Source organism: Drosophila grimshawi, unplaced genomic scaffold (genome assembly GCF_018153295.1).
Source record: "Drosophila grimshawi isolate 15287-2541.00 unplaced genomic scaffold, ASM1815329v1 contig_311, whole genome shotgun sequence".
In the NCBI taxonomy this organism is placed as follows: domain Eukaryota; kingdom Metazoa; phylum Arthropoda; class Insecta; order Diptera; family Drosophilidae; genus Drosophila; species Drosophila grimshawi.
Genome location: NW_025063098.1, coordinates 12,726,717 through 12,742,397, shown reverse-complemented (window position 1 = coordinate 12,742,397; position 15,681 = coordinate 12,726,717). Strand labels below are relative to the sequence as shown.

The 15,681-nt window shown below is 44.1% G+C and overlaps 4 protein-coding genes across 6 annotated transcripts; 1 reads left to right on the top strand and 3 right to left on the bottom strand.

The window, feature by feature from the left end:
• Positions 1 to 599: 599 nt before the first annotated feature.
• Positions 600 to 3,431, bottom strand: LOC6564066 (sphingomyelin phosphodiesterase 4). Of its 2 annotated transcripts, XM_001989450.2 has the most exons (7): positions 3,373 to 3,431; positions 3,005 to 3,304; positions 2,149 to 2,948; positions 1,819 to 2,088; positions 1,336 to 1,657; positions 1,018 to 1,275; positions 600 to 953 (listed from the first exon to the last, which is right to left on the bottom strand). In XM_001989450.2, exons 1-7 carry the CDS (start codon positions 3,403 to 3,405, stop codon positions 651 to 653), a joined length of 2,286 nt encoding a protein of 761 aa, XP_001989486.1. In that variant the 5' UTR covers positions 3,406 to 3,431; the 3' UTR covers positions 600 to 650. The 2 variants fall into 2 exon arrangements, with proteins under 2 accessions (XP_001989486.1, XP_032593137.1); XM_032737246.2 differs by lacking the exons at positions 600 to 953; positions 1,018 to 1,275 and having other exon boundaries at positions 1,539 to 1,657; positions 1,833 to 2,088; positions 3,373 to 3,421.
• Positions 3,432 to 3,566: 135 nt separating this feature from the next.
• Positions 3,567 to 14,369, top strand: LOC6564067 (RNA helicase aquarius). Its single transcript, XM_001989451.2, has 8 exons — positions 3,567 to 3,745; positions 3,807 to 4,284; positions 4,819 to 5,165; positions 10,430 to 11,464; positions 11,587 to 12,038; positions 12,097 to 13,312; positions 13,376 to 13,744; positions 13,804 to 14,369. The coding sequence occupies exons 1-8, from the start codon at positions 3,632 to 3,634 to the stop codon at positions 14,290 to 14,292; spliced, it is 4,500 nt and encodes a 1,499-aa protein (XP_001989487.1). The 5' UTR covers positions 3,567 to 3,631; the 3' UTR covers positions 14,293 to 14,369.
• Positions 5,174 to 8,848, bottom strand: LOC6564068 (probable G-protein coupled receptor Mth-like 5). 2 transcript variants are annotated; one of them, XM_001989452.3, is made up of 6 exons: positions 8,246 to 8,848; positions 6,844 to 6,971; positions 6,611 to 6,781; positions 6,368 to 6,546; positions 5,694 to 6,197; positions 5,174 to 5,630 (listed from the first exon to the last, which is right to left on the bottom strand). In XM_001989452.3, the coding sequence occupies exons 1-6, from the start codon at positions 8,481 to 8,483 to the stop codon at positions 5,372 to 5,374; spliced, it is 1,479 nt and encodes a 492-aa protein (XP_001989488.1). In that variant the 5' UTR covers positions 8,484 to 8,848; the 3' UTR covers positions 5,174 to 5,371. The 2 variants fall into 2 exon arrangements, with proteins under 2 accessions (XP_001989488.1, XP_032593138.1); XM_032737247.2 differs by having other exon boundaries at positions 5,175 to 5,630; positions 5,694 to 6,194; positions 8,246 to 8,701.
• Positions 14,280 to 15,257, bottom strand: LOC6563154 (putative inner dynein arm light chain, axonemal). The gene is made up of 2 exons (XM_001989453.2): positions 14,816 to 15,257; positions 14,280 to 14,757 (listed from the first exon to the last, which is right to left on the bottom strand). Exons 1-2 carry the CDS (start codon positions 15,183 to 15,185, stop codon positions 14,378 to 14,380), a joined length of 750 nt encoding a protein of 249 aa, XP_001989489.1. The 5' UTR covers positions 15,186 to 15,257; the 3' UTR covers positions 14,280 to 14,377.
• Positions 15,258 to 15,681: the final 424 nt, after the last annotated feature.

Below are 15,681 nucleotides of genomic sequence, written 5' to 3'. Positions count from 1 at the left end.
AAGGATGACCTTATTTGGAGATATGTAGCTTGTAAATATTTTTGTCATACCGCAACCTATTGGATTTTTTTAGAGCACAGCATTTCAAGCTGTTAAGTAGCCGGGAGCACAGTACTGTGCAGCAGCGAGACTTCGACTGAAACAATATAAATTATATATGTACATAGTGCATATACACATTTGTACAGAATTATGAGTCGCCAACCACTCATGATAACGAAAGTATTCTCAACAAAACTTTGTTTATATGATTGAGAGCAAAAAAATGTGCAATGAAGCAATTTTTTCACTCTCAACAAAATATCGCACAATCACTGAGCGTAAATATACGGAGAATGCTTACTTATATTGAACATATGAGTTAATGGATTTGATTAGCCGAGCGAAAGATTCGTTTCTACATCGTGAAATAGTACTCAATCTTAAGCGAGAGGCATAAGATACAAACTCTCAATATGAACAGAGATAAGACCTATGAAAGGTTTTGTTTTACGAAAATGCCAAATCTGAATCATATAAAAGTTTACGGCCCGCCTGTCGGACGATTACAACCGCTTCACGTGTTCAGAGGCGTAACAATAGATAAGACAGCAAACAAATTATAAAAAGATTATAATAATTTTAATTCAATAATTACATCAACGAACTTTTTAAGACAACACCGCCAACAAAATGCGATACATCAAGAACACAACACACAAAATGAGAATTCCAACTGAGGGAAAACCACACCAAAAGTGTCCAAAACATAGTGATATTGCCATCAGGCAAAGTGAGGATATAGAGGCAAGTGGACGTAGACTGACGCGAGCGGGTAGCTGCTTCTCATAAAATTCCACATTTCCGCTACTCTTTTCAAACCACTTTTCCGTCATGGGCGCGCACAGCATTTGTCGTGCCAGCTTTCCAAAAAAGTCTTCGCGCTCGTAGCAGGCTTCCAAGCGGCTACCAAACTGAATGGGATTTCATATCATTATTAACTGTGTCATGATGTATATTAGTGTGTTGAACACTCACCCTTTCGTTGATACTCTCTGATATGATGTGCAGCACTTTCACCAGCGGCTTAATCTCATTGCTCTTTATGGGCAACAGCGCAGGATCGACGGTGTCCAGCATGTTTGACGCGTTTAGCGACATTTGCATCGGTGTCAGTTTTGAAGAGTTTATACTATTGTTTGGATCAAAAAAGCTAAAGTTTTGCGATGAAGGCGAGGCCGTTGGACTGGCCTCCGTTTGCAGTGATTCGTGCATAGACAACGACTCCTGATCCACCTTTTGATTTGCAAAGATTGTGTTATTTCAGATAAATAATCAAAATATAAAGCAACTTACATCAAAAGTCCGACAGAAGGCATCTATACATTGACGCAGAACCTCTGGTATACGACTTATATCACGCAACGTTAACTCGTCTTGTGAGGATTCGCCAATGAACTTTTTGAAGAGATTTTTAAGATAACCCTCCGACCGTTGACGTTCCAAAATTTCTTTACGTAGCGCACTAATGATATTCGTTAGCACAGAATTTCGCACCATGCTGATGAGATATAAAAAATTATGAATTTTCATATGCATGGACTCGCTAAATAGCTTGGGCATGTCGGAGCTAACCGATGGATTCCACTGCGCATTGTACGAGTTGTTGAGGGATTTGCTGCAATTGGGAAATCAAAATCAATGATGGTTATTCAAATTTCGTTGCAATGAACCTGTTTATCATGAAACGTAGGTCTACAATTTTGCAGCACATTGAAATTAAAGATTTACACTTGTGACACTAAGAAAATAATTAACGAAATCTGGGTTCAAACATACTTCAACATATTAACCTGACGCTGCGGTGAATCAACGCCATAGTTATGGCCCGTGTGCAGTCGCTCAAAGCGCTGCAGACGCTGAACTAAATCCTGCTGTGAAAAAGTCTTGACCAGTCGATGCAGCATGTATGCATTGCGATAAACGGTGTAATCCAGGCGCTCAAAGCGCGGCAGCAGCAACATAAAGATGTGAGTGTAGACAATCAGATTGTCCATGATGAAACCGTCGAACGCGTTCGTAATAGGTGGCTCATATAAAACGCCCACGCTGCAAAAGAAACTAACTTATTGACCATGCAAATCTTTCCAATAGTCGAGTGTAACTTACGTCCTGTGGTTGTTGGAACCCAAAGTGTAGCGCCAGGGCTGTATGTAGCTGAGCCAAAGCTCCAGCACAACGCTCAGAGAGGAGTCCAACGGCCATCGGTCGATGAGACTGCAGAGAAAGCCATAAATACTCACCTTGACCATGGTTAGAGATTGTTTGCGGAGCGCACACAGCGGACTGTGATCCACATGCGCTGCATTGGCAAAGAAATGAATTTGCTTGACGAGCGTGCGCACTCCTCTGACGAAATCACTGCTGGGCAGATGATGCTCCGACTCGATGTCATAGCGCAGCCAGATGTCCACAAAGAAATGCAGCACGGACTCGGAGCGCCAGACGTGGGCACGGCATGTAGCGTCACTGCTGTCCACTGATTGGGGTGAGGTGTTACCGCTGACAGCACCGCTAGCATTGTTGTTGCCATTCCGATACGAACTGGGTAGTTTGAGATAACGCAGCTTACGCTGTGGCTGCAACGCCTGTACGGGCATCTGTTGCGGTGCCTTTACGCTACTGGAGAAATTGGACGGCTCGATGCTTGCGTCCGGATACTGTGGCAGAAAGTTGTCCAGGTACTCGGTGGCCAGGTACTGATAGATAGTCTTTGTGCGCTCATTGTGTATCTGCATCGCAATGGGATTGATGGTGTGCAGTGGTTGTAGGGCGTACAACGCAAAGTGGAATATGTAAAAGTCGAAGGCATTGAGGGACAGCGTGCTCACTTGATGCTTGAGCGGATCGATGTTGATCAGATCCGCATAGAACATTGGACCTGCCTGCAGCATGCCAATGAATTTGCGCTGCAAAGGACAGTAGAAGAGTTATTTCGCAGCCAATGGCTTAAGCTTCTACTCACCGGCAGTAAATGGATATCAATATCGAATTTGGTTGTCTCGTTCAAAAGCCGGTGACAGACGTGCATCCAAATGCCGTTGACACCAAAGAAATGCTGCAGTCTGTTGAAAGAATGCGATGCATTCTCCATGGTCGTAATCCGCAGTCCCCATCCCAAGGGGTTGCCATTAATGCCGAATATGGAGTGCACGATGAGCGGGTAAATTTCCTGGATTTGCCGCACGGTGCAACGCTCAAACAAGATCTCCAGCTGCTGCAGCTTATTCAGCAACGGCAAGCCGAGCACTGTCAGTATGTGGCTCTGAGAGATCAAGCATGTATTAAAAATAGTATATCAATCATAGCGTCTGTAAAATCAGAAATACTCACATTTAAGTTTTCTGGCGGCATGGGCTGATACATGTTGTCGGCGCTTTGGGTGACTCTCAAACTGTACTTGCATTACCAGACACGGCGTTGCCACCTTGTGATTGTTATCGATTGAACGTGTGAACGCTGGTATTAGTGGGCTATTATTTATTTGCCTGCTTTCCGCATACGGTTACACTGTCTGCAATTGCAGCCGGCTTTTGTTTTGGTAATATTTTGGAAGTGTGCATTTTAGTTTGTGTAATTTCTGAGCTTCAAAATGAAACGGCGCAGTCAAACGCAGGCACAGGCCGCCAAAGAGGCCAGCAAGAAGCCCAAGGAAAAAGCTGGTGCACTCACCTTGGCCCAATTCAGCTCAGATGTCATTTGGCAGGTGGGTGCTCTCTGCTTAACCAAACGTTTACAAACTCAAGTCAAAAACTCTAACTTTGTAGCTAGCATCGCAGTACTGGTCACCGGAGTCCAAGTCCGAGCATTTGCCGTACAGTGCGGATATCATCGAAACAATATACGCCGATGAGATAACGAGCGGAAAGAACAGCGCTCGTCGCATTAATATGCTGGAATTCAGCCAGTACCTGGAGCAGTATTTGTGGCCCAACTACAAGCGAGAGACGGCGACTCACGCGCATCTTATGTCCATAGTGATCATGTCGAACGAGAAGTTCCGCGAACGCGTCGAGGTTTGGAATGTGTTCGAGCAGTTGCCAGACCAGTATCCGGCATTCTTTCGCCACGTGCTGAACTCCTGCTTGCCGGACCAGGCAACAAAGAAATCCAATAGCACGCTGCGCGAGCGAACTGCGCTGCTCATGTTCTTGAATCACTGTTTCAACAGTATGGAAATCGAGCTGTGTCGCGAGCAGGCCAAGCGACTAGTCTCCCTCTCCATGTGGCACTGCCTGCAGCCACGTAAGTACAACATGACGGAGTGCTTTAGACAAGAGTGTCCGACTAAGAGATACTCTGTATCACACAAAAGAACATATCATAAGCTTTGAGACAGAAGACTGTAAAAAATAGTCTCTCGAATAACTTTAATATTTTCGAATCTTCACAACAGCCTAAATAGTTTATTTAATAACATGAATATTGTCCGATCGTTATAACATACTTAAATACGTGTGCCAAATATGCCTTAAATAAGAATACTACTCGATTCTAAAGCGAGTGAAATTAATTATTTATCTCTAAGATCAACTTAAACGGCAGAAGTCATAGACAATCTTAAAAATGTAACCTGCATATGATAATCATAAGTCAACACTCCACGATAGACAAATGAATCGAATCAGTGCGGAAAATGTCTATAATAATAATACTATATAAGAAGTCAGCCTCGTTGTTCGGTTATATTGTGCTTAATATTTTGTGATGAGCATATGCATAATTAATTTAAGGTTGAACAAGTCTAGGTAAAGTTTTATTTTTCATTATTTCTTTTAGGTAGACGTGAGCAGGAGCTGCGGGACGTACCCGAATGGCGCAAATATTGGAAGCGCCTGCAGAAAAAAGAGAAGGATAACACCAAGCCAGATTTAATGTGGGAACGTCACTTTATGCAAAACCTCATCATTGATTTCCTGAACATACTGGAACGCATTCCCGCTGAAGGCGAACTCAACAGAAACGTGGTACACTACTGCGAACGCTTTCTGGAGTTCATTATCGATCTCGAAGCGCTGTTGCCCACTCGCCGCTTCTTCAACACTGTCCTGGATGATTGTCATCTGATTGTGCGGGCTCTGATGAGTCCGCTGGTGCAGCGCGAGGAGGGAAAACTGTTTGGTCAGGTATGTTGTCAGACTTTTGTTTGTTTAATTTGTTCGGTTATAAATAAGTTGGATTTTAAGTACAATTTCCAATGTTTAACATTGTTAAACTACAAAAACACTTAGCATAGCTACGAATAGATCTTACAACTAATTGATACCAAATGGCCCTTTTTCAACTATAACTTGGCTGTTGCCCATTTTGAGTCTAATTTAAGTGGACGATCTTAATAGTCGTTGCCATTCATATAGTGCAGCTCGTCGCCCCAATCGTTCGTTGATGGGGGCTCATTGTAGCAGCAGGACTTTTTCAGCAGAAAGGTCACATGACGCTGCCGGAGCACACAGATATATAGCAGCAGTGGTGCCTGGAACGCATTCACTATGATATGCGCATAGAGCAGGCCGTCCAGGGCCAGCCAGGACATGGTGAGGAAGAGCCAGGCAAACGACATGACCAGCAGCATCAGCGAGAACATGATGAAGCTGCGAAACCATAAAAGATTAATTGCCAACATGCTGAAGACGTGTACATATATCATCACTTACTTCGCCTTCAGCTTGTGCGCTATGCGTCCGTAGACAGTGCGTCTATTAATCAGTTTCTGTGTGGTCACATAGAAGAAGATGTTTATGATGATGGTGCATGCAATGGGTGCAAAAAATATGCATATGCCCAGCCAGCCAATTGTCTGCTGCTCGCCCCGCATATTCTCCTTCTTGTACGAGTCAGCATCCAAGAAGAAATGGGCAAAGACCGCCAGCACAGCCATCGTAGCCGTGCAGCCCCAGGCATAGGCTGAATAGTAGCAATATTTGCGACCATCTGTGACGCGTAGAAACACATTACGCGACCGAAACGTCTTCCATATGTAATAGCCAAAACTGTTCAGCCAGAAGAAAGCAGCCAGCAGACTAAAACACAGTATAATGTCTGCCACAATGAAGCTGACGTGATTTGTAAAATCCGTAAATATGCAGACAAGATCCGCCGCCTGGCTGACCATCAAGCACATGGCAATTGTCGTCACTATATTTCCAACCAGATCTCTGCTAAAGAAAAATACAATAAAATAAATAATAATAAGCCATCTAAAAATAATTATAATTATGCAAAGGCATAATCGTTGATCTGCGATTCGTGGTCCCAGCTATTTAGCTTTTCTTTCCTCTATTCTAACTCTGTCTGCATCCAGTGCATTTATGCATCAAACGATGCTCACCTTAGCGTGGGTAATATGAAGTAAACGATGGCAATTATCAGTAATATAATCAGCGATATGCCGTGGAATATGGGATTGAGTATTTTGCGCAACAAAAAGTTGGACTCGTTCCAATTGTTCTCCTTTTTGGCTAAACAAATATGGGCAAACAGGCTCTGCTTATGCTCTGGTGAAATAGCCTGTAGAATATATAGGATATCAAATTAGAATAAGAACTTCAGTTTGCATAAACTGTATGCGAACCTTATCCAAGCAATACTGTCCATGCTCGTAGTCATAATAACGCGGCTTGTTGGCCTCTGCGAAATCCTCGTCGTAGTCCGTTTGGACTCCATGCTGCCCGTCGGCATCGCCCTCGGCATTGGTGTAATGTCTCAGTTTGCCATCGTCCAGCAGTACCAGTTTATCGTAGCTCTGCAACAGAAAGGGATAGTTAAACACATTTCCATTTGTGATGGTATTTGTTTAGTGCTTACCCCCGCATAGTCCAAAACATGCCACATCTGCTTGATGCCACAGTTGGGCACACCTATGACGAACTTGAAATTCGCCACTGGTCTGTTCTGATCGCCGCTGTAGCTGGTGAACATGGGCTGAAAATAGTCTGTAAAGAGCATATGTGGAACAATAATGCATGTGTGTGAGATCACTTCAATTGGCGGAGAGAATCAAACAATGCCCAACAATAACGAACAAAGCCAATCATAAAACATCCATCCAAGTCTATAAATATTAACAATGCACAACCAGAACGGAAGCCACGTTGTGATGCATCACAAATCCAGTTACAGATACGGATTCACCACATACCAATGCCATTAAGCAATTGATGCTCAGACATTTTGCAGTCTCTGCGAATTGTGTTAATTTCGTATGCTTCCATTTGGATTATTATGCTTGCTGCTTAAAACTGTTGGCAAAACTATGAAATAGTGATTCATTGGCATTTACATCATACTTATGATTCAACTACTTCTCTAATTTGCATGCAGATGAGTCTGCTTGTGATCTAATAATGTGACAGCTGTTTACTAAGTAGTTATGGCCTTAACACTATCGAGTTCAAAATCATTCAATTGATACTAATAAATAAATAAATATTTATTGATACATTTTTCCCTAGTCACAGTTATCTTTATTAAATTTTCTTTTAATGTTTAACAAATAATGACAAGTGTGAAATAATTTGCACAACAATTTATCAGCTTGTAAGAAACAGTATTTAGATAAACAATTGAGTACAAGATAACATTATATAATTCTTAGTTCTTCTAAAACTAGAATTTAATGAAAGAATTCACGTAAAATAACAGGAAATTTCCACATCAAAGATAAATTATATCCCTAAACTAACATTTGACTCTTCGAACTTGGAATAAATATTTGTGCAAATAGCAGAAAAAATAGTCGTGTTGATATTGATTCAAAACTTTGCTACCAATCTAATAAATATTTAACGAATTTATTTTAAAACTGCTGCCATATGGAACTGAATGAATTTAGACGTCAAGCATATGCCATTCACCCCTAGACGACACTGAGTGCCAAGAGTCTGCTGGATAATGAATTCCCGCACACTTTCCCCACATAAATCATAAATCATGATGGCTCTGTTTGTTTTTAAAACAATGAAGGGGATTTTTCGGCAGCAGCCAATGTCTCTCTTTGCACCATTGATTGCCAGTAAATGGGCCATTAAATGTTGGGCATATGTTGCATGCCAAGAGTCAAAAATCCAATAAAGTTGAATGGCCAAGCCAAGCCAAGCCGGCTGTGGCCGAGTTCAGCTATTTGTACGACTGCCGTTGCTAATGGCAACAGTCTTGTTTTGGTATAGTGCAGCGATTTATGGACCTGTTCAAGCCGATTGTAGCTTACCAGTTTGGTTAACCTGCTGACACGTATTGTTCACGTGTATCTCGAACTTCTCACAGCACTTGTTTACCAGCACCAGACTGGGATCATGGGCTGCCGGCACAGGCGCCGGCATTGAGCTGTTGTTGGCCACATGAGCGGTGATAGCACCGGCTTGCAGTGTGGCCAGCAGTGTTAGCAGAAGGCAGCTGCCTCTGCCCAGGTATGCCAAAATTTGCGCGCCAAGCGTTTTTACGAGCATCTCGCACGACAACACTGCCGCAGCTACAGATACACCTACAGCTATAGCTACAGCTACAGATACACCTACAGATTCAGATACACGAACTCGTAGCTGTAATCGTAATCGAATGCGTCATCAAAGCAATGGCTGATGCCGGTTTCGATCCAAGATCATGACTTGCATGCCAAAAACTAAAGCAGCCAGACAAGCGATAGTATTTTATCTTCTTCTTTTTTTGGAGAGTTTAACACTATTAAGTTTTTGTTTAATGCTGAACGTATCAGATCGTATCACACAGTCCATAAAAAATATACACGATACACCATTTCTTATTTGCTAAACAGTTTTTGTTTGCATTTTTATGCAGTCAGCGCACAAATTCCAAAAGAAAACGAACCGCTTCGACCGACTACTGACTGAGAATGAGACCCGGACTGAGAATGCGAATGAGTCTCGGTTGCTCTCTCTCTCCCCTCTCCCTCTCTCTCTCTCTCTCTCAGTCTTACTCTCTCCCTCGCTCCGACTCTGACTCTGACTCTGACTGGCGCTCTTAACTTCTAGTTACTAGCGGAAACAGAAACAGAGAGCGGCAGCAGCAGTTGGCATTGGCTAAGTGTAGAGTTCCATTCGCCTGCCTTTTCTCTTTTGCTCTTTCTCTACAGGCAGCAGCAACCACCAAGTCAAACAAAGCGTTGAAGCAGGGCTTTGAGGCGAACACTCTCACATTCATACATATATATATATATATATAAGCAATGCTTTTTCTTCTTTTTTTTTGTTGTTTAAATTGAACGACGGAAATTATCAATTGGAGCAAAACAGGCTACTCAAAGAACCGGCAAACCCGAGTATGCCTGTTTGTGTACTGTGTATATATGCTTATATATGTATATATATATACATGTGTGTGTGTGTGTGTGTGTATGTGCCCCGTTGTTTGTTTTTTGTCTGGCCGTGTGATGATGTGATAAGACACCAAAGTACTTCATCTACTGCGCTCGTCTGTGCATCCCAGCAAACCGCAACGGCAACGGCAATCGCATCTGCAACTTCAACTGTAGCAATTGCAACCCTCGCAGCAATTTAAAACGCGTGCCTTGTCTTTCACTGCACCCCACTTGTCAGCACTTGGGATCAGGAGCTGGAGGCGAAGCCCTTGTCATTTCACACCTACACACATATATACATATAATGAATGCGTATTAGGAATATATCTCTCTCGAAATAAAAGATTTGGTGATATAATGAAATATGGTTTTAGTAACCGAAAGTACATATGAACAATAGATTTCTTAAAATAAGGTGTTTCTTTTAGTAACACTGCATCCAGTTTGAAATTTCCGCCACACTGATTGCCCTTCGACCAGCCCAATAAGGACTTCCATCTGCTATGGGCAAACTGCTTTTTGCTGACATTTAATTAACGTTCTCGCATGGTCACTCCCTCTCTCTCTCTATCTCTCTCTGACGCTGACTGGAAAGTTAAGTCTGACAACTTGTACACTTTTCAAACACACGCACAGGGCCTAAACTGATGACGTATCAACCAGACGCGACTGTCACAAACTGGCTCTTAGCTTAGCAAGTTCTCGCTAGCATCATGCTACCTGTGCTGCGGGCAAAAGAGAGCATTACTTGTGTGTGTGTGTGTTTGTAGAATTTGAAATACAGGTAGTGGCAGTAAAAAATATGTTCCATTCAATGCACGCGGTGCGGAGGCGTACAGGAGCGGTTCAGTAAAATCAAGTTTTTACTAAGAATATTCTGTATTAAATTATGCACTTAAATATGAGATTGTCTAGGTTGACTGACTCTTGGAGGAGCAATCAGCAAGCCAAACCGTAAATTGCATTTATCGTTAATATTATTATTGTTTTAATAAATTTATTTATTCATATTTATTACCCCAGTTTTATGATTTTATTTAAATGTAGTTATTCAGTTAATAATTTGTTCACTTACAGCTGTTGGATATGCTGAAATTCTACACACGCTTCGAGATCAACGATGTGACAGGCAACTCACTGACCGATCATGACATGACGCAGCTGCACTATAAGAAGATCACGTCGTTGCAGCGTGCTGTTTTTGCCAAGTTCTCCACACTGCGCGTCTTTGCCTTGTCCAACGTGGCAACGGTGGACAATCGCGATTCATTGGAGAAGCATTTCGGTGCTCTGGATGCGGAGGGACTCAAACAGATTGCCACATTTCTTAATCTTGTGCCAAATGAGGCGGTCGAGCCATTTCAATGGCATCGCTTGGATGAAGAGTTTCTGCGTGAGTTGCTTATTACGCGACATGAGAAACGCTGCTCACAGCTGGAGGCGCTCAATGAAATGCCACTGTATCCCACGGAGCAGATCATTTGGGATGAGAATGTGGTGCCATCGGAATACTACACGGGAGACACCTGTCTGGCTCTGCCAAAGCTCAACTTGCAGTTCCTCACGCTGCATGATTATTTGCTGCGCAATTTTAATCTATTCCGGCTGGAGTCCACCTATGAGATACGTCAGGACATCGAGGATGCCGTCAGTCGTATGCTGCCCTGGCAGTCAGAGGACGGTGACGTCGTCTTTGGTGGATGGGCACGCATGGCGTTGCCCATTGCCAGCTTCGCTGTTGTCGAGGTGGCCAAGCCGCATCTGGGCGAGAAGAAGCCATCACGCGTGCGTGCCGATGTGGGCGTGACGCTCTCAGTGCGTCGTGAGATTAAGGATGAATGGGAGAACCTGCGCAAACACGACGTCTGCTTCCTGATCACAGTGAAACCCACACAGCCCTATGGCACCAAGTACAATCATAGGGAGCCCTTCATACCACAGGTTGGCTTGGTCAGTGTGCGCGGTTGCGAGGTGGAGGGCATGCTCGACCCCAATGGCCGTGTCATCGAGGACGGACCAGAACCAAGACCGATGCTGCCGGGTGAGCAGCGGAGCTATCGTGTGTGGCTCGACTCGAATCAGTATCGCATGGACATGGATGACTTGCAGGAGGTAAGTGTCATCATAACTGCTACTGACGAATAAATATTTTGCATAGGATCGTTAACACCTTGTGGCAATATTTAAATGCTTGGAAAAAAGTTTCAATCTAATACTTAATCATCCGTTAAAAGGGCGCTGACGATGTCTACGAGAGCTTCAACATTTTGATGCGTCGCAAGCCCAAGGAAAATAATTTTAAAGCAGTGCTGGAAACCATTCGTCATCTGATGAATACGGAATGTGTGGTACCACCGTGGCTGCATGATATACTCCTTGGGTACGGTGATCCGGCCGCGGCGCATTACAGCAACATGCCTAATCAAGAGCGCAGCCTTGAGTTCAATGACACGTTCCTGGACTACGAGCACTTAGAATCCAGTTTTCCCGACTATGAACTGAAATGCGAGCAAGCAGTGGGCAAAAGGGAGCCGCCCTACCGCCTCATCTTTGAGGATGTGGCCGAGCAGCGAGACAGTGATACAGAGGAGATGCAGGCAGAACAGCCAGCTGTATCCAAATCCATTAAAGTGCTGCCATGCAAATACGAGGCAAGAGGTCCCTATCCCAGCGACAAGCCCAAACAGTCAGTACCAAATTCAAAACTAAAGTATTTTAAATATCACATCACATTTTTTTCGTAGAAACTGCATTCGCTTCACACCGACACAGATCGAGGCTATACGCGCTGGCATGCAGCCGGGTCTTACTCTGGTGGTGGGTCCACCCGGCACGGGCAAAACTGATGTTGCCGTGCAAATCATTTCGAATATCTATCATAATCAGCCCAGTCAGCGGACGCTGATTGTGACGCACTCCAATCAGGCGCTGAATCAGCTTTTCGAAAAGATTATGGCTCTGGACATCGACGAACGGCATCTGTTGCGTCTGGGTCATGGTGAGGAAGCACTAGAAACAGAAAAGGACTATAGTCGCTATGGTCGCGTCAACTATGTGCTGGCAAAGCGCATGGATCTGCTCAGCCAAGTGCAGAGGCTGCAGGAGGCGGTCGGTGTTAGCGGCGACAATGCCTACACCTGCGAAACGGCAGGCTACTTCTACTTGTATAATGTAATGGCTCGTTGGGAGAAGTTCCAAAGCCAGATGGACGTACATAGTGCTGAGACGGATAGGGACAAGCTGTCTTCAGTATTTGAAACCGAGTTTCCCTTTAGCAAATTCTTTTCGGATGCGCCACAGCCACTTTTTAAGGGTGACAGCTTTGAGGAACTCATGAACATAGCACAGTCAAACTTTCGCTACATTTCTGACATATTCACGGAGCTTGAGGAATTCCGCGCATTTGAGCTGCTGCGTACGGGCCTGGATCGCTCCAAATATTTGTTAGTCAAGGAGGCCAAGATCATTGCCATGACCTGCACACACGCGGCACTTAAGCGCAAGGAGCTGGTGAATCTGGGATTCCGCTATGACAATATACTGATGGAGGAGTCAGCTCAGATATTGGAGATCGAGACTTTCATACCGCTGCTGCTGCAAAATCCGCTGGATGGTCTAAATCGATTGAAGCGCTGGATCATGATTGGCGATCATCATCAGCTGCCACCTGTCATCAAAAACATGGCCTTCCAGAAGTACTCCAATATGGAGCAGAGTCTTTTTACTCGTCTGGTGCGTCTAGGCGTGCCCACTGTTGATTTGGATGGTCAGGGTCGTGCGCGTTCCAGCATCTGTACGCTGTACAAGTGGCGCTACAAGAAACTGGCTGATCTGCAGCACATTTTTGAGCGTGACGAATATAAGAAGGCCAACGCAGGATTGGCCTACGACTATCAGCTTATCAACGTGGAAGACTTCAAGGGCGTGGGCGAATCTGAGCCCAATCCGTACTTCTATCAGGTAAACGCCGTTTTTTCTTTTTTTTGGTTTTTAATATAATTCGAAAATACATTTCTCTATCAGAACCTCGCCGAGGCAGAGTTTGTAGTTGCTCTGTACATGTACATGCGTCTGTTGGACTATCCTGCTGCCAAGATATCAATTCTGACCACTTACAATGGCCAGAAGCATCTCATACGCGATGTTATTAATGCACGTTGCGGCAACAATCCGCTCATTGGCTGGCCGCATAAGATCACCACTGTGGACAAGTATCAGGGCCAACAGAATGACTATATACTCATCTCTCTGGTGCGCACCAAAGCTGTGGGTCATTTGCGAGATGTGCGCCGTTTAGTTGTGGCTATGAGTCGTGCCCGTCTCGGACTGTACATCTTTGGACGCGTGTCGTTGTTCAAGAACTGCTTGGAATTGCAGCAGACGTTTAAATTAGTAAGTTAAGCTATTTAAATAATCGTTTTCATTCAAACTAATCGCTCAAAATCTTGCAGCTAATGCAGCGCCCACTGAATCTCCGGCTTGTGCCATCAGATGCATATCCAACTGAGCGTCTGACCAGCAACCCAGCCTCTGACAGTATAAGTAAAACCGTTGAAAATATGACAGAGATGACACAATTTGTCTATGAATTATACATGAGTAAAATGGAACAGTTAAAGGACACCCTGCCCACTGAGGAAGAGCTGCACGCTCTGCGCAGTCAATTGCCGACCGAAGATGATGATGATGAGAATGACAATGTTGTCGCAACTGAGTCCACCGATGAGCCGCCTCAGAAGCGAGCAGCAAAGGAAACTAAATCAAAAAAGACGCCGGAAGCCTTTAAGCCAACGCTTATACTAAACGAGATTAATGTGGATGAGCCCGAGATGGAGCAGCAGCCAGAACAGCAGACTGCAGCAGAAGCTGAAACTGAATCAGTTGCCGAGAACCCGACTCAGCAGGCAGCCACAGAGAACACTACGGCTGATGAGTCTTAGCTGTTGCTCAGTCCTTTTAATTCCAATAATTTCTAACAATTCATTTAAATCAATAAATACAAACAACGACACAATCAGCGACAGTCTACTTCTTCGGTGCCGTAATGCCCTCCAGCTGTGCCTTGAGCTGTGCATTGGTCTTCTTCAGGAATGTAATCTCCTCAGTGAACTTCTTCTCCTCAGAGGCGCGTAGTTCGGCATTGCGACGCTCGGCCTGCTCTTGCTTCATTTTCATATCAGCAATGATTTCTTCGAGTGCCTCTTTATCCGACTCCAAAGTTTTTACGCGATCGCGTAACATTTCCTTCTCCTCATGGGCCTGCAAAGCCTTACGCATCCCAAATGCCACCGAGCTGCAGTACAATGTCTCATAGGCCTCCATGGACATGGCGATTTCGTCGCGAATGCGCAGCAAAAGCAAGCCGCGCTCCGAGCAATTGATTGTCACTTGGCGTATAATCTCATCTGTAATAAAACACCAATTGGAAAATGTTTGGTACTCCTACACAAAGCGGAGGCTCACCAAAACACTGCGAGTAGAGCTCACGGCGTACGGGACAAATACCCGTCTCGCGTGCCTGTGTCTGCTGCAGGCGTGTGTCCAGCATCTCCTGCAAGTTGATGACATCTTGGCGTGTGGCCGGCGTGCTGGATACAGATTGCTGCCACAATTGACCATCCTCCTCCCAACAGCGTGGCGGCAATATCGAGTTTAATATTTCCTCAGTCTCTTTCTTGGTATCTAATAGGGCACCGGCCGTTTGGGGTCGTTTCATTTCCAGCTCCGTTAGCGGAGCACCTTTCTTATCCGGATGCTTGACAACGAGCACCGGATTATTATAGCGGACCAATGTTTGAAATTGGCCCACACTAGCTATCTCCATATCATCCATATTGCTGATTTTGTATTTTTATGCTAAAAACAACTCTGAAAACGAGTATTCTATATTAATATTCGAGACTATTTTTTCTGTGTAGATGTTTTCGAAGTGATCAACAATTTTTGTTGATTTAAAATACTAAAATGCCTTCATTAAGGAAAAACCCGAAAGAGCATGTTATTGTTATAGCAACGCATAAAGCACAGCAACGGGAAAAGCTGTTGTTTACCAAGGAAACAAATATCAACAAGTAGCAGGAATTGCAGCAAGGAAATGTGTGTAAGTAAAAGCAAAGGAGTATACAAGTGGCACGTGGTCGTTCATTTATAAAAATAACCATTTTGTGTATTCATACCACTGCAGAAATTTTCCAAATGCCTCCTTAATGACTTAATGTCCCATGTCGTTCAAAAATCGATTGGCACTCAAGGATATCCAGGATTTGGGAAAACAATTCTGCCGTAATTTATTTTTATCTCGAGGGGACTTTAGCCAAGACCGTAACCAC